The sequence below is a fragment of the Apus apus genome, chromosome 1, assembly GCF_020740795.1.
Source record: "Apus apus isolate bApuApu2 chromosome 1, bApuApu2.pri.cur, whole genome shotgun sequence".
Classification (NCBI taxonomy): Eukaryota; Metazoa; Chordata; class Aves; order Apodiformes; family Apodidae; genus Apus; species Apus apus.
In genome coordinates this window covers 141,781,161-141,803,515 of record NC_067282.1, presented here as the reverse complement: position 1 = coordinate 141,803,515, position 22,355 = coordinate 141,781,161, and the positions used below count along the sequence as shown (strand labels likewise).

Below are 22,355 nucleotides of genomic sequence, written 5' to 3'. Positions count from 1 at the left end.
ATAAATAAGTAATGGACTGTTACCTGTATATCATTGTCCTGATCCTGGAGTTTTCACTAAGGAAGTAAAGATGGGCAACAAAGGATTTGATTGCAGAAGGTATGCTTTACATGCTGTTTGAGTCACCTCCAATTTCCATACCAGAGTAATGGCTATATAGATACTATTACAGATACATTTTTGGCACTGGTCCTGAATCATCAGTGAGGATTGTGGGTTTGCTATTAAAAGAATAAATGTTTCTTTAGAATCAAAACAGATTAAAGAAAGTGAAAATGACCAGAGCTCCAAGCCAGCAGGTCTTTCCCAGGATACCAAGAGCTAGAAAAAAACAGAGGTCATGGATCATGTTCTGTCACTTCACTCTATTCATATTTTTCATGTGTCAGGCAGACATCCAAAATTCAATACTTTTCCATAAAACAAAAACCACAGAAACAAAGTGGCAACAATAATGTACCCATTATCAGTCGTTCCCACACCTACCATCTTGTCACTGCAGCTTAGAATCTGATGTGCACCTTTTCTTTTCTTCTACTTTTTGGCTCCCTAAAGTCATTAAGTATCTTTAAAAAGTTGCCTAGCTTTGTAGTACTGTGTCTTGAAAGACAAGGAATAATTGAAGATGGTCGTTCTTCTAGATATGATCTAGGCAGGATCTGGGTACTCTCTAAACTGGATCCATCAGATTTTTGATGTGCTGGTAGTCCACTTAAAGCAAGCTTATTCTTTTCGTGTATACAAGAAACACTTGTATAAACCCAGAGATAATTTCCACCCAAAGAAAGTCCATTGTGTAAGTCTATTCTGCTGTCAGATGGTGAACAATTTTTGTCTGTCAAAATACACCTTTTCCTCTTGAAATGCATCATTCTTTCACATTTTTTGGTGCAGAATATATGGCTTCTGTTGAGATCCTGATAATAGCAAGCTTCTGTGTATGGATAGCTTCAGCAAAACTAGCAATCTTTGAGGTGACTGAAGGGAGCAAAGATCGCATCTTAGCAGTGTTTTTTTATGCTCTAGTTTCTTCTGCCTATGCAGTGAAAGAGATGGGCCACTGGCTGGGATCAGGAGGAACCCAGGTCATCATCACCCCCTTCTCCCACGCAAACATGTCATGTGTAAGGAAAAGTTGCTCTTCCATCCCAGTTATCACTCATCTGAAAGCAGTCATGTACTTTCTCATCAGGAAGTCAATTTTCACCCATCGTCTTAGGAAAACTTCACATTTTTCAAGAGAGAGCAGCATTATTTATTTTTTTTTCACCTGCAGAAATAACAAAGGCTTTTTAAATGCTGTGTCTCAGCCATACAACTCTCAAAGAGAAACAGCCTCAGAACCTGGTGGTTTCTGCTCCAGAGCTGTGGAGTCACTGTGCCTGCTTCTCAGAGGCCACCGTCTTCTCACATCTATCAGCAGGACTTCATGTGTAGTCACTTCCTGGTCCCATTCCATTAAAATAATGACCTGGGTTTTTTTCTAAGAGGCAAAACAGTGTTCTTCAGAATTCTTAGAACAAGATCAAGAAGGAAGTATATATGTAGTTATAGATTGGAGAAGGGATTACTAAGTAAGTATCCTGGACAGTAAGTTCTTTATCTGCCAGTGCAAGTGATGTGATTACACCCTTCATATTCAGGTGTGCATCTCCCTGCTTCCTTGATTTAACCACTGAAGTACTAGATGGATCTATTTCACTCACCATCCTCAGAAACATTAAATACATCTTTTCATGCTTACTGAGGTGATAAAATAAGAAAAGTTTTCAGCATTTTAACAGGTCAAAAATTCTGTACTCTAGTAGTACTAGTCCTTTCCCTTTTGAGGTCTTTGTTTGAATGTCCAATATGTTAGATGCCTATGTTCAAAACATCAGTATTAAATAAAAGCATTGTTCATTTATCCAGCTGTTCTCAAATTTTCTCGGTCATGTATTCTTTCATGTGGAACTTAATGAGTATTTTTAGGGTGTTTTTGTTTTAGCCACAATTACAAATGCATAACTAAGATTAACTTGTTTAGAAAGAAGATACAGGAAGAAAAAAGAGAAAGCTATTTTAATGTAAATAAAGTCTGCTCAAGGAGTGGTAACAAGTGAATTAGAAAATGCAGATTTTGTGTCACTTCTACCCTCAAGAGTTTGCCAGTATGATCCGAAGTCACCAGATTGTGATGGTTCTTTTTTAATAAATATCTTGGCAACATACAGGAAAACATATTGGTATAATTTAAAACAATCTTCATAGTTTACATTAAGCTTCTGTAACTTTTCTTACATCTTTAATGAATGACTAAGCATTGCGGCAATGTTATAGCATAATAATTGCTATTGATACGATTAGCATAATGGTTTTGACACATTTGATTATTTTTAAGAAACCATTCTCTGAAACTAGCAATATTAGTATGTTTTTGTTTATAAACTAAATCAAGTAAAAATATAAATTATTTGGGAATTTGAAATTTTTACTACTTTAACTGCATTTGCAACTAAATTTTTAGATGAAATGTAGGTAGAAAGTCTGTAGTATTCAGGGTATGTTTTTCATCATCCATCCCACATGGTGCTGTCTTTCACACAGCCACCAATGGATAGGACCTCATTTTACTCCTTCTTTGCAAGGTGATGAGAAGTGGGACAAGCCACTCCTATTAGACAGTAAGGCCAAAGTTTCTTTATCTCCTTTTGCATATCCTGATTTGGTGGCTATTTTATGCTGGTTTATGATCAGTGATATTGCCTTTGTCTCCTCTATTCCCAGTATCCCTAAAATGTTTTTGAACAGCATTTGTAAGTGATTTTGCTACTGGGAAAGAGTATGGCAAGGTTATGTTTCAATAACTAGTTTTAGAGCTTAAGCCTCAATATCTTGCCACAGAATTTTCTTACTTGCACGATTTTTCTAAAGCTACAAAAGGTTTGTGATGAGGGCAGGCCTACCTTTGTCTCAGTTACTCAGAAAATGCATCCAACAAGCTCATTATATTGATTACTCATGAGAAAAGTCAAAGAATAGCTCAGGCAGCCTTGAAGGCATTTATTTCAACATCTGTCATTTAGCACAAAAGTGTCTGTGTCATCGTTTTCTGCTGGGAATACACTGCATTGTTCAAGTGATTTCAATAAACTTGTCACATGCCATCTTCCTTCTAAAACAACTGCATGAATAGGCAGTATAACCTAATATAATTTAACACAGAAGTCTTATGATTAGTCCAGTATTTGTGCATGTATTTTCAAAATCTGTTCTGGAAATGTTTAGAACATTATAAAAAATGAAAATGTTCAGCCAAAGTAATAACAAATGGTAATTGTTAAAAACTGACAAGCTGAGTGATCATATTACAAAATGTTTTTCTTACTCTATTAGCAATAATTTGGTATCAGCACAGTTATTGTAGGGGGAGATGGGTGGGTCTTGACTTCCTACTCCACCAGTGGACATATAACCATGACAAATTACCTATTGCTGCTCTTCAGAGTTGCCTGCTACTACAGCATTTATGGTATGTTCAACTCTTTGTAGAGTCTTACTCCAAATTGTGCAGGATAATGATGTGTTTTATCTGTTTTCTTTTCAGACAAGAAGCCCTTCTTGCTGCCATTAGTGAAAAAGATGCCAATATTGCTCTGCTAGAACTTTCATCCTCTAAGAAGAAGACCCAAGATGAAGTGGCTGCACTGAAACGAGAGAAGGACCGTCTTGTGCAACAGCTCAAGCAGCAGGTGAGTAGAGGAGGGCTAGGGAAGAAACCAGCTAATAAACTGTTGTGAGATTATTATCTCGGTTTATGGAACTAAGAATGTGTATTTGTGTCATATAGTGGGATAGAAAGTGCATAAATAACAATTTAAAACTAGCTACCAGTCACAAAGCCTGTGAAACATGGTGGGGAAGAACAAGTCTCAGTGTTGAGGGAAGTTGCTTTGTGTCACTGCCTGAGTAGTAAATGTGTGATAGAATATAGGAAACTGTGAATGAAAAGGACATTGATTATTATTTTCTACAGGCACAAATAACTACAGATTCAGGGAAATGTAGTGATGATTCCTTTAGTGGACTATATTTGCCTTGCTGGGGAAGAAGCCTACATGGAAGAAAAGACTGCATGCTTCAAAGCTCAAATAGGAATGTATTATACCACACAGTCTCTACTGTGGTTTCTAATCTGCAACAGGAGCACCATATGGGAATGCCAGCTACTAGAGTGGAATTTGGGAGGGCTCGTGCTTGTGAGGAGATTGGTCCTTTCCTATTTCTGGCCTCTCATTTCTCCTACCTTGCCAATAAAACACAGAAGAAGCAAAAGGCATCCCTGGCAATAGATGTAGGATCTGAAAAAATTGTGTAGATTTTTCACTTCAGCACTTCTGTTGGGTTTTTCCTTTACCACATTCCCTATAACAGTACATATGCTGCTGCTAATCCAGTATCAAATTCTTCTGTGCCACTGATTCCATTTTCAAAAAGTTCTATTTGACACATTTCATCTGTCAACCAGATGATTTCTGTTGCTATCAAACACAGTAAGATAAAACCAGGTCTGCTTTCTGATAAAGGATTTCTCTGCTTCTTCTTTAGGAAACACAATTAGATTACTGGCCATGTATTTTTAAGATAACCATTATTTAAGGTTTAATTTAAGAACAGTAATTTTTATTGTTATACCAACTTTAAAATGAGCAAGAAGTATAATTTACATTCTTAATTTCCCAAATAAACTAAAATTACAAAGGAGATCAATTTGACATTGCTCTTGCCATGAAATGAGATCAATTCTGAGCTGAATTTGGAGGAACAGTCCTTTTTCAAAAAATTCACTGGAATATCCAAATGCCTTTGAAGTTTTTGGTTCCAAAACTTCCCTCAGCTATACTCATCATTCTTTAAGACTGTCATCTTTTAAAAAAATGGAAGAAAGCAGAAAGTAATCTCCTCAACACATCTATGCTATGAGTAGTATAAATAGAAATACAAAATCACAGATAATGGGGCTGCAAGGTATTCTCCAGTGTATTCCCTGAGGCAGAATAGATGTTTATATGTGAACAATCTGAACTTTATTTAAACCATACCTGTGAGATACTTATTTCATCTAACATATCTTTGACACATCCTTTCTAAAATTTATTCTACATCTTAAGAAAGTGTCATCTTACATTCTTCTTGTGTGTACCCTTCAATACTATTGAAAGAAAAGCTACTTACAAAGTTACTTATAGGATAGTGATATTCACACCTCTGCAAGTGGCAGAGGACCTGAGATCGCATCTATTTTTTCAATACCAATAGTTTTAGTATGTACTTCTTCTGCATTGAGTTCATCAATTCAAATCATACCAACTTTGACAGCTCCAGAAATAGGAGATGGGTCAGAAGAGAAAGCTATGAGATTTTACAGGATCTTCATTACTGATATAGTCAAAGGGAATCTCATCTTTCCACATGCTTTGCAAATAATCTGTGTACTTGGCCCTTGTGACCCTCTTGACTTCTTACAGGTCACCAGCTTCATGTTTTCCAGCAAAACTAATATGCTGCTTCATCAGTTTAAGCTTTCTCTGCATGGGCCCTTTTCTACATCTTGAGATCAAAGGTGCATCTGTGTTAGCAGTTCCACTATATAGCATTTCAGGAACTTCCTAAAAATTTAGCTGAGATTCCCAAATTTACAGTAGGAATTGTGAATGAAAAATCTTACAGGCTTGCAGATGTTTGGAAGACAGCTGTTTGAGAAAGGCAAGTGTTGCCAGTAAATCAAGATCTTCTGGAAGACTTTGAAATACAGTTCTGGAGCCTAAAAAGTTTATTCAACCCTTCAGATTCAGAACTGAGATCCTGACCTCATTAATTCCTTCCATCTGCCTTTAACGTTGTTTCAGAGCTGTTGAGATCCCTGATAAGTAGTTGGTATTTCAGTCCATCCCATTTTTAGGAAGTGCTTAGACATTGTGGTGGGAAAGCAGCTCTTTCAATTGGCTGTCAAGCAAAATTGACTAAAAGGTTCCTGTTTCCATGTACATAGGATGTAAATAGAAATGCTGAGCAGTTTTGGAAGGGGGCGGTTTGTGTGAAGAGTTATGCATGCTGTGGTGGGTACCATAGGCCTGTTTTCTGAATCTTACTGCAAACTGGGAGGAGCCTCTGACAGAATGTTTTTGGAAAGCAGTCTTCTGACTATGGTGCAATAGTGTGAAGAGATCCAAGTGTGTATGACAGGATTCAGATTATGCCTTTTCATTGCTTGTGCTGGTTATCACTGAGTGGCTACGATAGCTACCACTGTTAACAGACTGACTTGCTGTTAATTGACCTTTCTTTGAGTGTAGAGAAGTACAACTCTCTCCTGAAACAAAACGTCATTGTACTGAGGAGTCTCAGTTTACTGATAAAAAAACCCCAACTTTTTCAGCTCTGCAAATTCAGATGTTTTTTATATATTTAAAAATATTGGTGAAGACATATAGAATCACCAAGGAAAGGTTGTACAGATTCTGGAGGACTCTGTGGTTATTCCATGCTTTAACTTTCCTTTCTCACTTCCCAACACTGTCACGTTCCTGGTTGCTCGCATGGGAAGGATATTACTGCAAAAGAGAGAGAAGGAGTCCTGCCAAAGACATTTTGGTTCTTTAACTTCTCTAAGTATGTGTATTAAAGTTTGGATGAAGAGAGGCATTTCGGAAAGAGGATATGCCATCAATGTTGTTTTAATTTAGAGTTTCTAGGCTCTGAATTGCAGGAATGTGCCTCAATATAGAGACCATTTCCTAATGAGGCACTCGGCATTGACCAGGCTTTCCAGTAAATGGAGCTGCCTGTTTCATATTGGTTGTCAGTTTGTGTGAGGGATTTCCTCTATCATCGGAAAGGCAGGCCAATTGCAGGGTGAGGGTCACCAGCTAATGTGGTCCCAATTTACTTCCTCCCCGAGTACTTTGTCTCCATGAGTAGTTCCTGGAGAAGCAGTGGTTGGGAGGCTGCTTCACCAGAGGGGGCCGGGGCTGATGCAAGAAAACAGAGCTGAGGGTTGTCTAACAAAGTCCAGATGTAGCGTGGCGAGCGCCAGCCAGCGTGCTCGGATCGTGCGCCATACAGAAGCCCCCATGATGTGTCACACTGGAATTGACAGGGACCCAAGGAGCTTTGGCCTGCTTGGTGGCAGCACGTCCACTGCTCGTTGGTTAGAAAGTAGCCCGTTTGCCACTTATTCCTTTCCTCGTCAAGCTAGTTGTGGCAATCAGGGTGTATTTATTGTAACAGGGCAAAGCTTAGAGTTGCAAAGGGAAGGCATATCTGGATGGGCTGAGGTTTTCCTGTCCGTGGGCTTCGAGTCTTAAGTGCTTGGGGTTTTCTACTAAGAGCTGTTTGGAGCAAAGATTGTAATTTTGTGTGTTTGTACAGTGTCTAGCACAGTGGGGGCCCGACTTGACCAACATCTCTAGGCAGTGCTATGCCATAAATGTTAAGTAATAGTGATGAAAGTTTTAGGAGGCTCTGAACTGTATCAATGTCTGTTTTCTGAGAGCTTGGAGTATTATTCAATTGAATTGTTTGTAAATCACTGTATTCACTTGTATTATTAGATATTGTTTCATAACTATTCCCAATTCTTTTTTTTAATATACTGTAGCAGAAGTTACCACAGACTAGCTTGATTAATTGTTACTGATGACAGGATCTCAAAATTTTCATTTTAAATGGTCTGACTCCAGGTTAGGTTAATGCTGGATATATTTTTATTATGCTGCCTTTTCTTATATAAACATAATTTTCAGATCAGTTCCTCAGTTTTTTAAAAACCTGTGGAATTTTGGTCCTATACTTCAGTATGCTTGCAGAACCACCCAGCTAAGCTTTATCCACATACTTCATAAAGGTATATTTTCTTCTGCCACACAGATTGTTAATTAAAAATACTGAAGAATAGTACTGGGGTCAACTCAGAACTCCATGTAACTCACTTGATTTATTTATCCATTTTATTTCTCAACACTTGATAATTACTATGTAGTAAAATTTCCCAAGTAATTTTGTACCCACATTTTTGTATTTTAGCGATAGAAAATTTGCCTCACTTCATAGCAGAAGCAATTACACCTGTAACCTCTTCTTAAAAGAGTATTAGTGAAGGAGATCCTCAGTCTTGTGAAGTCTTTTCTGTGGCTCATCTGTCTTTATCATTGTAATGTCATTGTGCATTTGTAATCTCCCTTACTTCAATGTAAACTCATTACTACTTTTCTGTCTGTTTTGGGGATAGAAAAAAAACCACAACTATTTCTTGGCACATTTAGCAGCCCTGTTGGTTTGTGATGGCATCTCCTCTGTGTTTTTCTCTAAATCAGACAGTCTGAGTTATTCCAGCTTTTGTATGTCTTATTTTCTAGATATCTGATCATTCCCATTGTTCTTTCTTTATTTGATTTGTCTTTTTCTTCCTCTAAGTGTGCTATCCAGAACTGGACAAAGCTCAAAATGAGGCCTTTCCTTAGCTGAACTTCAGGAGCATGTCATGTGAGACACTGTCAGAAACCTTAATGGACTCTTCCAAAACCTCACCAGTTCCCACAGGTTCCCAAAAATAACCATTAATGGCTTTCATTATAGAAGATAAACTCTTTCCTAGTGTAATCAGAGCTAGCAAATTTGAAGACATCTGAATTTTTTGAGAACCATCTCATTTGTTCTTTTCCTTTTCTGACCTAAAATTATATTCTCTGAGTGTTGAAATATATTTCATTAGTCAGTTTTTAGTGAAGACTAACACAGAAAAGGCATGACCAGTTTGAGCTTCTTGGCTTTATTTTTTTATGGCTTTCACTTTTGACTGAGTAAGTGGTCAAACATTGTTTTCAGCTTCCTCTTCATTCACATCTCTAATACCTACTTTTTCTCTCTTAGAACTTCCATTTCATATGGTCCCTTGCCTTTCCTGTTCTTGCCATGTACACTCTTGCTGTTCACTTAACTTAGTGATAAGAGCTCCTTTCTGTTTTAGTGAAGGGAGATGAGAAACCTCATGCTATTGAAAGTACGGGTTATGTGTGCTTGCCACTCAGAGGAATCTTTAATACCTGTTGTTTCCTTCTGCTTTTATCTGCTCATCATCATTATTGTTCCTTCCTCTCTGGGCCAGCAGAATTGAGGAGCTGCTATTTACCATTCTCATAAATAGTCAGGATTATTTGGCAATGACTAACAGTATTAACAGTTAGCGTTTATGCAATATTTAATACAGATTTCATCTAGCCATGCAAGCCCCAAAACTGTTTTCTCTTTGCTACTTTGTGCTTCTTCCCTGCGAAGATTTTGGCTGACTTTCCTTACAAGGCCAAGGTATTACAAAGATTTGTTTCCCAAGTAATTGTGGTTTATGGGATCATGAGGAAAAGGAAAGAATTTCAGATTCCAGAATATATTTTCCCCCTGAAAATGCTAGTTTTCCACTGTTATTTGTTTCCCTGGAAACCCCCCACACTGACACCTGACACTCTTCCTCTGTGAACTTTTCCAAAGTGAAGTTCCTCGGGTTGGAGTAATTTCTGTCATTTCTCTTTGTAACAGGAGAATGTAAAACAGGTCAAAGGAGACTGACAGGCAAGCATTTTCCTCTTACTGCCATGGAGCTGTATCAGCCTGACCACACTTCTGGCAGTTGTTATTACCACCCTGCCTGATGAAATAATACAGATTCTCCAAGGCATGCAGTTAGTCTTTGCTTTGCCTTAGCTGCCCTGATTTGAGAGCGTGTCTGATGAGAGTGATTACCTTATTAGCAAAGAAATTTATTCTTCAGGTGACATGGATACAGTCACTGCAGGTAATTGCTAATGTGGTGCTGTTTCTGAGACAGAGCTGCCGTTGTTCTCCGATAGCATCTGAGAGGTCCCAGTGGTGCAGTGGTGCCCACTGAAGCTTAATGAGCAGAGGTACCTCTCAAACTGTTGTCAGAAGGGGACTTAGGAAGTCTAGGATTATGTATTTAAGTTGTCTGACTGTGGTGGCGGTGACTTCTTTATAGCTGAGAAAACAAAGTGGAAGTTAATGTTTGAAATTAGTGATGAGATTCATGGCTCTTGGATCTGTCTTTTTTATTGACCTGTTCACCATGGTACCAACATACTTGCACTAGCAGGAGTGGAAATAGATCATCACAGAATCACAGAATGGTTTGGGTTGGAAGGGGCCTTCAACATCATCTAGTTCCAACCCCCTGCATGGGCAGGGTCATCTTCCACTAGACCAGGTTGCTCAAAGTCCCATCCAACTTGCCCTTGAACATTTCCAGGGAGGGGGTTTGCAATGAAATGCGAAAGATGCAAAAGTGGGGAAGGAAAACCCGCATGTGGTAAGAAAGTTAAGAACAGACATATGAGTTTGAAGAGGATTTGCATGTCAGATGTTCCTGCGTGTATTGGACAGAATAGAAGGTACTCTGTGAATTCTGATATTCTCTGAACGCCAGATTAGCCTATTTGAAAAAGCAACAGATAGATTAATGTACATTGTCAGGAAATTTCAAGCAATAGTGAAGCATTTTGAGAACTATTGTCACTTATAGTGGACTTGGTACCTAAACAGTACAGTCACAGCCTCCTTTACACACTGTGTGGTATGTCGAGTCAGTGTAAAGTCATCCTTCTTCAGGTTATTGTGCCACCACTATCTGTAGGGTCAGATCCACCTTTACAGAATTTTGATCTACTGGCTTTAATATACAAAGATGCCAAAATATGTAGTTTTTGTAGTATATTCTTAGCTATACTGACATGTGAGCAGGCAGAAATGGAGGGAGACACTCTGTACACTTCTTATTCAGGAAGCTATTGGACTAGAAACAGAAAGAATTCTGGCTGAAGTGGATATATATCCACTAATTGGCTCTCATCAAGCATTGCCAGCTGTCAAATTTAACCGTTGTGGATTTTGTCGAAGGCCTGTAATTCACTCAGATTATCAATCACAGCAACGCTTGCTTTGCCAGGCTTTGCTCCTCAATAATTGTTTCTGTCAAGGGGGGAGCTCTGCCAGGAGCAGACCCCAGCACCCTGACAGCAGCTGAGCAGGCACAGAAAGCGAGGCTTTGTCATGCCCTTGGACGTTGCTTCCTGAAGCTCAGTGCAAGAAGCCCTCACAGATTAAGAGAAAGTACCTTCTCTTTGCCATGTTCTCCAGACTTTTTTCCCATCATTTTTAATCATCAGTTACCACAGTTACAGCACTCGGTGCAGTGTCAGCAGTCTCTTCTGGGGCAGCATTTCATCTTCCCGCAGTGTTGCTTATACTCTCATTCCCTTCACCCTCCTCCTTTTACCTTTACCCTCTGCCTCTTGTATTACTAAATGAGAATGTATGTTCAAGTGAATCCCTGCTGTCACTGGCCTCCTGGTGCTGGAGAAGGGAGCTGCCTGTTGGTCCTGCTGTAAACAGCCATGTCTGCTTTCTTTCTGTGCCTTCACTCATGTCTCAGCCAGTAGTTTTTAGGGCATTGCGATGGCAGCTCTGTAGGTTTCCTTGAAGGGGAAGGTTCTTTGTCTCACTGAGAAACTTGAGATTTAAGGTTTGTAATAGTACTTTGGAACTCAGATGACAGTACAGTACTTGCTACCCTTTCTCTCTAGACTTTCATAACATTTTAAAAACTACGCTACGGACTAATATTTCCCAAGTTTAATCTCAGTTTTCAAAAACCTGTTTCACTCTATTAGAATATTTCTCCCTTTATTGGTTATATTTGGATTTTCATATTACAGATTTACAGCTTTTTAATTCACTAAAAATTTGCACAAAGAAATGTAAATTGATTGGGTAGTTGCTGACAGCATCTACTGCCATATTTATTGTCTCTCTCATTCATTCAAGGATTATGAGCTCCTATACTAAGTTATTTAAGCAACATTGTCCCCAACTAGAAAACCAGGATTGCTGAACCAATCTAGGTAAGCAGTTGAGAGACCCTGCTTCCCATTTCTGTAAACGACAGCCAACTTCTTGGTGTTTGATATCAGTTAAAATTCTTAAGCCTATAGTGGGAGAACCAGGTTTGTTAGTGGTATTAAAGAGTTAAGAACGTGGGGAGAGCTTGGGTTTCTTCAGAAGACTGCGCTAGGAAATTTAATGTTGAGCCTTAATTTCTAATTCCTTAGTCTGTGAGTAGTATTTTTGGACCTTAGTGCAATGTATATAGAGTCACTGTCATTTCACATCACAGTTGTACTGTATGGTGGTATTCTGTAGTTATCGTGGCACAAACCACTGATCTGATATGCATTGTTTTTCAGTGAAACAAAAGAATGTGTAAGAACAGCTCTTTTTAATACATACTTCCAACAGACTGTTTATGTATTTATTTTTATGGACTTCTTTACTCAGTTTATGTCAGTCATTTTGTTAGCTGATGCGTTCATGAGATAGATGCAAAAGATCAAAAGAGAGCAGTTTAGAAGAGCTCAAGATTGCCAATACTTGTTCATTACAGGAGTAAAATTATGGGTGCATCTTCTTTTGTTTAGCTTCTACAGTTTGTGGGGTAGTAAGGAAGGATCTACACACAACTACTCCCTGTTTATTGTCCAGCAGCAGGATGTGCCTCAGGGGTAAAATATTTGAGACTTTCCAACAATCAGTTCTTGTGGCTGGGTTGGTTTGGCATTACTCTCTTGGTATTTGAATTGATGATGTTTGAAGGCTGACTGGAAAATACAGTGAGTTGATGATTACATTTCAATCTTGTCATTTAGACACAGTGTTTAGGGAACTCTGAATTTGTGGCGACAGAGAGGATTCCACCTAAACATGTAAATAATCTTGATGAGATAAACCCATGAATATATTTTTTTGTGAAGAACGGGAATTTCACACCAAAAGTTCAGATACAGGAAGATTTTAATGTACTTGTTTGAATTCAGTAAAAGTACTGTGATTTTCAAAGCTGATCATGTAACCATCCTTACTGTTATATTGTTGCTTGGATGCAGTTTTTTTCTGTACTAAATTGTTCCTGCTCATTTGGGCTGTTTTGCCCAGCACTGGCAAGCAGTAGAAGATGCACGTCCCTTTACCTCATCTCTATTCAAAAAAAGCTAACTTGGTACACATTATGCTTATCTGTTCCTGCATTTATTGGCATTATCCCACTGGCAACATGGAAAACACTAAGCAGTTTCACACTAAAGATATAAAGCAAGACTTTATTTGTGGTTACTTCTCTTTGGATAAAAACTCTAGTGAACCTGTGACTTCAAACACGGTCTTATGCAAAAAGCAATTTGCATATGGGTAGTTGGTAGAAAGGCAGTAGCAGACAGCTGAGCAGCATTTTACCAGCTATAGTATTGGTTTTAATTTGTGTAAGTTCTGTAACTGGTGAGGTGATAGATGATGCAAGGTGTGTTCCAAAAATGTGTAATGAGAAGGTGATATCAGAGATATGAGGTGACTGATTCGTTTCATAAACTAAATATATAGAAAGTTTCAAGTAGATTACAGATTAACAGTTGTATGACTTAATAAGTCAGTAATGTGTTCTTTACTTGAAGGAGGAATGGTGGAAAGAATTGTGCACCTAGAAAAATGTAATGAAAATTAATGATCTGTAATATCGTGCATATTTGGGAATTAGCTGTGTTATCAGGGGACACAATCAGTACTTTTTTTGCTTGAGTAGGGAAAAATACATAGTCTGCAACAGACAATTTTAATCCCCTCCATCTTAAAAAATTATAATGAAAAATTAAGTCTTAACTGTACAGAATGAACATCAGCTTCAGTAAATAGTAAGCTGTTGATGAGCCGTGGTCTCAGGTATTTTTGAGCTTATGTACTGAAACACTCTGAGTCTACAGAATTTTTTTCTCATCCAGTGTATTAACCTGCTTAGAATTCTGAAAATAATTTCCCTTTTTGAATTAATCTGATAGAGCCTAGTCCAGTACACCATTTCTCAGGCTAATTAATAGATCCTGCAGGGGAAAACAGACATTTCATATTGCGGGTAGAAATCTGAGATACATGCTGTCAATTAGGACTAGTTTCTTGATACTAACCCTTCACTAATTTGCATACTAAGTTGTAGAAATTGATAGGATAGTATATTAGCTTTACCAAAAGGAGTCATAGATTTATTAAATTAGGTGTCAGTTACTCATGATAGCTTCTGCAAACGGACAGGTGCTGATGGCTGCAGACTTCTCTCAGTTCTGTTAAATTCCTGGTATTATGTTCTAAAGAATCTAAGTCTTAAAAAACTCACTATTCAGGTTTGGTGCTGAATAAATTACGCATTTTACTCCTTATTAGTACTTGCTGTTCCCTACACCTCTTTGCTAAGTCGAAAAAAATATTAACGACCAAAGAAAAGGTGTGTAGTTTTTCCCTAGGAGTAATGTTTTTGCCACTTGACATTTGCGAATGTCTGTAGGGAGGAGATGGAGATTTTTCTGCTTGCTGCTAACTTGGGAGGCTGCAAGGATCCTGTTAACAGCTGCCAGCTCCGAAAGATAAAAATGAGAAAGTTGATACTGCTGGAGATCCTGCTTCCAGTCCCTCCCTTGAGTGGGCGTCTGCAGACAATGCTGTCAAATACGAGGCACGGATTTTGACAGATCATCTTTAGGGCACTCTTGTTCTGCTGTCTCTGCATGGACCTGTTTTGAATGTAAAATTAAAGGAATGCCTTCTGCTTGCCCTTCTGTGTCTTAAATGTGGCACCAAAGGTTTGAGTCTTTTCAGTATCAAGAAATGCTTTCAGGGATTAGTCCAAGATTGTGCACAATGAAAAAATAAGTCTGAAATTCAGCTGTCAAAAGATTGCTGTCTGATTTTACTTGGCATGATCAAACATTTATCATGTGGATATAAGATCAATGAGGAAGTCAAGCACTGTCAGGTTTGAATAGGACCGAATCTACCTTGGCAATAACATGTTGCACAGTTTTAGATTGTCAGTAGTATAGGTGATTATTAGTTTCTCATCTTCCAGAGACTTTAGTCTCTGAATACCTATTAACCTCTGATGACAATACAGGTGCCTGGGGGAAGTAATGGTCTTTTATCTTGAATACAGCCCTGATGAGGGGGGTAGCCATTTTATTAGGGGTACTGTTCTCTTTGAGCACAACTTTACACTCAAAGAACTTAGTCTTTTGTTCTCTTTCTTTCTGTTTGCCACCAATTACTGTCTGTCTTAATGTGCATACAAATATTTCCTGAAGTTGAGTAAACAAAAAATAAATGGAGCCCTCACAGATGACTCCAGCCAAGTTCTTCTTAGGATCTGAACAACCTGGGTATCTTGTTTTTAAGGTGGATTTTTATTTTGGGGGAAGACTTAACTTTTTTCCCATTCAGCATCACCATTGTACCACACTTAGTCCTCAAAATAGTTTAAGAAATTACTCTTCTTACTTTTTTCACATTAACTTGAAACGTAACTGTAATTTCTGATACCAAGCCAGTGTGCCCTCCGTCTCCAAAATACTAGCAGATAAAACCTTGGCTTCACCTCCTTTATTGCAGCTAGCAACCCAAACTTCTGCCAACTGCTGAGATTAATGGTGCTGAAAAAATAATAAAAGCAATATAGTGATCCTTAAAAACACACACATTTGTAAGTTGTTAAAAACTTGAAAGGCTGCATGGGTTTATTTGCTCTATGAAAGTTATAAGCACTGTACCTTCTCATTATACGTTTGGTTTGGGTTTGCTTTTGTTTCTGTTGTGTTTTTTTTAAGGGAAGATATTTATGCTCACAGATCTTAATTTTGTGCACCTTTCAAGCCTCTTCTATACCTCTTAGAGAAACAGGCAATGGATCAGTATGTTCTTCTGGACTTGAAAAAGGAGAATCCACAGATTTCTTGGGAAGGATCCACACATTGGGAAATTCAGACTAAGACTAGTTCCTTATTGTCCAGCGCCATCCTTTTCATCACTATGATGGTGATAAAAAGATTTCTAGATGTCACCTCCTCCCTTTATGGATTATCAAAACTACCTAGTCCTTCTCCATTGCCAGCCAGCAATATTTTTTTTATGATACAAAGAGCACTTAAAAAATATAAAGACTTCCTTATTTCCTCCCAGGTCTTCCAGTTGCAAATACGTCAATTGAGGGTGCCCCCGTCCTGCTATTCCTTCATCTCTACTTCTTCCTCTGCTTTATCAGGGCTCTCTAACATGTGGCATCTCCCATTTAAGTTTAATGATTTTGCAGTAATAGGACTGTTAAGGCAAAAACACTGGAGGTATGACTGGCTATTTATTTATCTTGTTGCACAGGTCTTTTTCTTTTGGTGGTTTTATAGCAGAGATGGACTTTTCTAATATTTTTTCCTAAGCTTTACAGTGTTCATTATGGTTCCCACTGGCTGGGTCTCTACTCATATTTAATGGCGTCATATAGTGTAAATCATAGAAGACAACAGATTAGGAGTAGAGCAGGCAATGACAGGAATACTGTCTGAAATGAAGACATCTTAAAGAAATTCATCTGACCAAACTGGCACATCTCTACATATTGTGTGTCATGGATTCTGTAGAAAGGAAAAGATCTTCTCTCCTTGGTAGGAATAATTTTGGCAGAAGCATAGTAGAATACCTGAATGTGTTTCAGTCTTTCCAGCTAATACTGTTATCTAAGCTTTGATGCAGACTAAATAAGAAAAATCAACCTCTGCAGGAAGAAAAAAAACGTGTTGGTTTATTGTGATTCCTCTTGCTTGCAAGAGCAGGGCAGATGGACAGGAATCATCTGTCCAGTGCTGTACTGCACATGTGCTGCTGTGTGCTCAGGCAGGAATCCTGCCTCTGTGGACCAAACACAGGGACAGTGTGGATGGACAGGAATCCTGTGTCTGCAGACCACACGCGCACATGGTGTGGACAGACAGGAATGTAATGTCTGTGTGTTTGTATGGATCTTAGGAGGCAGGACTCTTCAACATGGATGTCAAGTCTAATAATTGGCTGTACAGAGAAAATTTTTAACTTTAATTTCATTTGGGGTAGCAAAGCTCTGTTGGTTGTCAAAGAAAATGCCCTTTCAACTCTTCCTTCCAGCAGTTATCATGGAGGGTTTTGCCTAGATTCAAAGATGAAAGAGAGGCAGAAAAATAATAATACTGGTTTTCTTTTTCTTTTATACCCATCAGCTTTTAAAATTCATTTCAGAACAAGCATAAATAGTCTTGAGGTTTTGGTGTGGGTTTTTTTTTTTTAAGTTGCTATCAACACTGTTTATATCATGTAGACACAGACACATTCGTGTATACACCCAGAGCTGGGTTCTGGGCAGTACAGACAGTCTGTGCTGAGATGATACTGAGCAGCTCACATCACTTTAGCATCTAGGAATTTGTATCTGAACATAACTGGTTTTTTTGCCAAGAACAGCATGTGTAGAGGAGGGTCACTATTAACAGCTCTTTGAAGCTGCAGACAAATGCATTTGAAGTGGTATGTCATATAACAAAATACATAAGACCAAAAGAGCTGTGGTAAAAACACTTCTGTATACCATCCAAAAATCCAAATACCTTGATAAAGGAATGCTTTTACTGTATTTATTGTAAAGACACAGTCACAATAGACGAAGATCTGAAAACTTCCAAATTACATCAGCTAGGAAAGGTGTATGTAGATATACATGAGCAGATGGCCTACAAATGATTTAGTTGAAAGAGAGGATCATGAGTAGGTTTTAAGATTTTACAGTAAGATACATCTTGTATATAAATTCCTAGAAGAGATTTTGCCAATCAGTTTTCATAGGTGTCTCTGGACTGAGAAACTTTCTGACTTAAGGCTAAGAGAAGGATTGAGAGACAAAACCAGAGTGACTGAGTGTTATATGGACAGCTTTGTGAAGCCCAACTGGCTTTTGCCTGGAAACACTGTGGGAGAGGCAGGCTGGAGAAAGAGATTATTATAGGGTTGAAGGCCGTGCTTAGAAGATGTAGGATACAAATCCAAAGCACACAGATTTCATTAGCCAGCATAAAATGGGTAGTAAAGTGGACTCCTATGTTCTTAAAGGGTAGCCATGCTGTCTGCAAAATAAATCAGTTCTTAACTGATGAAAGAAGTAATAAAGATGGCACAATAGATGGAGAGTGGTTGTAGCAGTGTGATTTAGCAAAAAGCAGTTGCTCTTAAGTTAATTTAAATAAATGAGTTTTTTCTGCTTTCAGGACATGGGGCAGCTAAGGATACCAATTGCATATTCTCTGGCAGGAAATTCTGCACTAAGGCCCTTCCTCTCTGCTGTGGCATGAAACCCAAGATCAGACTTGCCCTAACAAACTGCACCACAGGGCAGGCTTTTAACACAAAAACTACTTACCTGCTTACTTTAAGCCTGGAGTATAGAGGTTGTATGTGCACACTACTGGAAAGTGAATATAACCAGTTCTCTTATTTCATCGTAAGAACTAAAAACATCAGTTCATTTTGCTTGCTGTTGCTGTCTTCATATCAATTTCATTAAGTAATTTTTTTGGTTTTGTGTAGTCTGAGGGATTCAGAATTCTTTGAGGCTGTTGTCACGGAATACTAGTAATTCATATGACCTTATGACCTTGTCTGAAACGTTACTTTGATGCATAGGCCACCCAGTCAGTATAAATCAGGTTTACAGTATTGTGGTAATGTTGTCAGAGTCCAGCCCTTCTTCAGGCATCTTTGAGATACAGGAAAATACACCTTACTGAGCTTGCTTCTGAAGACCCTTCCATGCAGTGGCTAAGATGCCAAAGAACTAACATGCCTGCTTTGCTTCTGAGTAGCTAGCCATGAGAGAAGAAAGGATTTTGTAAATATTTTTATTTCCTTTTAAGTCTGGGACTGGGCAGATTCCAGTTCTTGTGAAAGAAATAAGAGAAAGGCAGTTCAATTGACACTGATCAGTCTTAAACACAGCTTGACCTATCTCTAAAGAGAACACGAGAGCTAAAGGAACTATAATTAACGTTCATGTGGTATAACACAATCGGGAATCCCAGGTGCAAGATCTGATTTGGCTTGTCTTTTCTGTCGCTGCTTTTCCTCTCTACAGGATTCAGAGCAATAGATTTCAAAAAGCTATGTCATTAGGCAAACCCACCGTTAGTTATTTGTTCATCTCCTGAGGAGCTAATAGAGCTCGAAGAGATATTTCTGTACAGGGAAAATTTTAGTTCAGAGTTATTTCTTAAATCCATCAACGTGCATCTACGTATGTCAAGCCTTGGAGAAAATTTCGTATCTAAATGATCTGCCTTCTTTAGTTTGGCTCAAAGGTTTTGAATATTCATTTTCCAGAATTAAGCTTCTCTGTAATTATCACGTGTGGGGATTAACAGAAAAACAAAACCATTAAACACAGAAATCAGCTGGGCTGATAAAGCAACTTTTAAATGTCACGTTGTTGGAATATTACCAACAGTCAATGCAGAAGGCTCTGTCTCAGGTAGAATCTGTGTTAAAGCCTGCACCCCTTGACAAACCCCAGCAGCTGCATGCTCCTTTGTTGGGCTCACAAAAACACAGGCTCCAGGATGTACAGAACTGTAGTAACCAGAATAGTGTTCATTTGTGTGGAGCTGAACATGGTGTTTGTTTGCTGCTAATAGAGGAATCACTTAATCTTAAGCATAGCCAAAAGGAAATCCAAACCTAACTAATGAAGTCTTTTAAACCTCAAAAGCAAAAATGACAACTCAGCATGTGCCATCTCTTTAGAAATTTGAAAAATGTCTTCCATTATCATTAAATCATTATCTCCCAAAAGGAAGGGGGCATAGAGTAAAATAATTGAAACAATCTTCTAAAGACCCTGTGCTCAAGATAGGCATGTATTCAAGGTAGGTATAGATTTATTCAACACAGTTACTACAGGCATCATATTCTAACACCAGAGAAGGAGGGATTATTCTCTCCTTGTTTCTGACAGTGAGATTCCAGCAGGGAGTTGGTTGGATATATACAGGGATTATGGCTCACTATATTTTGAGAGATACTGATTTCACAAAGTAGAAAAAAAGAATGTTTTTAATTTTTTCATTATATTTGTATGTAATTAGTGGTGAAAAGGTTTCTAAGCTGTTGAATTTGTGTGTGCTTCCAGTGAAATGTTCAACTCATATTTAAGGGGGATGACTCCTTTAACTCACTGACACACTGTCTCCACCACGTATCCATTTGTCACAAGTGCAGTCATTATATTAATGTTTATTTAATGTGGCTTTTTAAACTCAACATTAAAGGATTAATAAAGCTTGTTTAGACTAGTTAGCAAAGCCAGAAATTACCCTACTCAAATACTTAAAAAAAAAAAATATGAGAAAGTAGTCACTGATGCCATGGTTTCTGCTGTGTTACATGGCAGAGAAACAGATTTGATGCAAACTCTTTGAGTAAGTTACTGCAATGTGAGTGTGAAGCAGACTAGATTAATGCAGCACAGTGTATGTGCCAGTATCTACTGTTTATTAGAGGTCTTCTCTAGAGATACAGGAATGTGCTATTCCTACAAACAAAATTTGGTTTCAAAAAGTTGGCAGGCTAGTGGTTATCAGAACACCAGCTATCTTGCAGAAATGCTTAAGGCAAGTATGTGTTCTCATTATAACATACAACTTAGTGCATTCCTTAAAATAGAGACAGTATCTGTAGTCAAATCTGTGGGTTTCAAATTTATATGTGGAATTCCACTATAAAGAGCTTGTTAGACATGAGCAGTAACCCTCTAGCTTTTACCAGCTACGTTCCAGAATATGTCTCTTCATTTTTCCCTACACTTTGTGGATCAGTATTGGTTCTGGTTTTTTCTCATGTAACAGTTTAACTGTGATAAGATCTATTAATCTGGTCTTCAGTGTGGAGGTGCACAAACAAGCTACCAGCTGCAGTGAGCATAAAATAACTTGCACTTAGAAACCTATAGGTGAGAGTGTGCTTTGAAGCTGCACATCCATAAAGAAGGAACTTCGTGATTCTTAAACAAAATTCACCATGGCAGCAGTTTTGGCTGCTAAAATATTATACATGTGCTGTTTGGAATGAAGGTTTTCAGGTGTTGGGTGTGTTAGAAATAGTCTACTCCATGGCAATTTCCTTGTTTACCCAAACATTATAGAATTCAAGCAGAAGTAAACTAGACGATAACCAGAAAAAGCAGAGTGAAAATACAGTTAAGTCCCTGCAGGACCACAAAACAACAAAAGAAAAGAGAGCACATTTAAAAGTGCTGATGTTGACCATTCACATGTATTATTTAAACAAGCTTATCTCTTATTTTCTCCTGATGTTGTTTTCTTTTAATATAACTGCGTGCTGTAGCAAGGGGTAGGGCAGAGGCTAAATAATGACAAGAAGCAAGAAGAGCATTAAGAATAAGTGTACCAGAGAGGCAAAAAGACAACTGCAGAAGTCTGGGGGGCAGGGAGGGAAAGTGAGAAAGGTCTGATAGTACTAGAGTATATAATATATAACCAGTGGAAGTTGGGGTTATTTAAACAGACCAGGTGTGGGAAGTTCTCCACAGTCATTCCTGGCTTTCAGTGTGAAGCTTGAGAGTGTGTGATGGCTCCTTAGCAATACTGAGAACTGACACCAGTCTAAAGGGTTTGGGACTGTTCTTTTGCAAGGTGATTACTGGGAGACTAAAGAGTGTTAAGGACTTTGACAAGGTGTGGGGTTAGGGGTGGGAGGTGTGATTGGAGAGCAAGGAATAAGGTTACAAAATCTGCTCGGTCAAAAAAAATAATCAACAAAAACCCCCACCAAACCTGGAAAAAAATGAAGAAACATGTTAAGTTATGGAGTTCTGTCCTGTTTTTTTCATTCTAGTATTTTAGCTGCACATGCATGAAGAAGGTACCTGTAATGGTGCATGCTATTTGCTTTTTTATTTTTTTTATTTTTTTTTTAGCAAAATTTGGATCTCACATCCAGTTCTTATCATCACTGGTTCTGCTTACAAGCTCGGGAGGTTTTAGGCAAAAGCAATTCTGACACAACCGATTTGTCTGCACTGCTCATTTATTTTCTCACAGGACACAGTGGTTAAACCACTTTGTTGTTCATACTTTTTGCAGTGATGTAGAAATGTTTGCCCTAGGATCTGAGCCATAACCTCATAAGGTGGGAGAGGATTGTATAATAGCGCCATGACAAAGCAGCTCAGGACTGCAGGATGTTGGAGTGGTTCCCCACAGTAAAGTAAACCGTTTGTTTTTAAATCATTGCAACAGCCATATGCTCTAGAAATTTCCATCCTTTTGAACTTTTTTTTTTTTTTTCTGGAGAGGAGCAATAGGGGAGAAACTGAGTTAATGTATTTCCAGTTATTTAAAAAATTTCCAGTTAGA

General features: G+C 38.3%; 1 protein-coding gene across 4 annotated transcripts in view; it reads left to right on the top strand.

Annotated features, from left to right (window-relative positions):
* ERC1 (ELKS/RAB6-interacting/CAST family member 1) overlaps positions 1-22,355 on the top strand; it is a 291,365-nt gene that overhangs the window by 230,552 nt on the left and 38,458 nt on the right. For all 4 annotated transcript variants that reach the window (XM_051633488.1, XM_051633479.1, XM_051633469.1 and 1 more), the window contains one exon: positions 3,587-3,731. In XM_051633488.1, the coding sequence (XP_051489448.1) occupies positions 3,587-3,731 (145 nt within the window). The remainder of the gene's footprint in view (positions 1-3,586; positions 3,732-22,355) is intronic.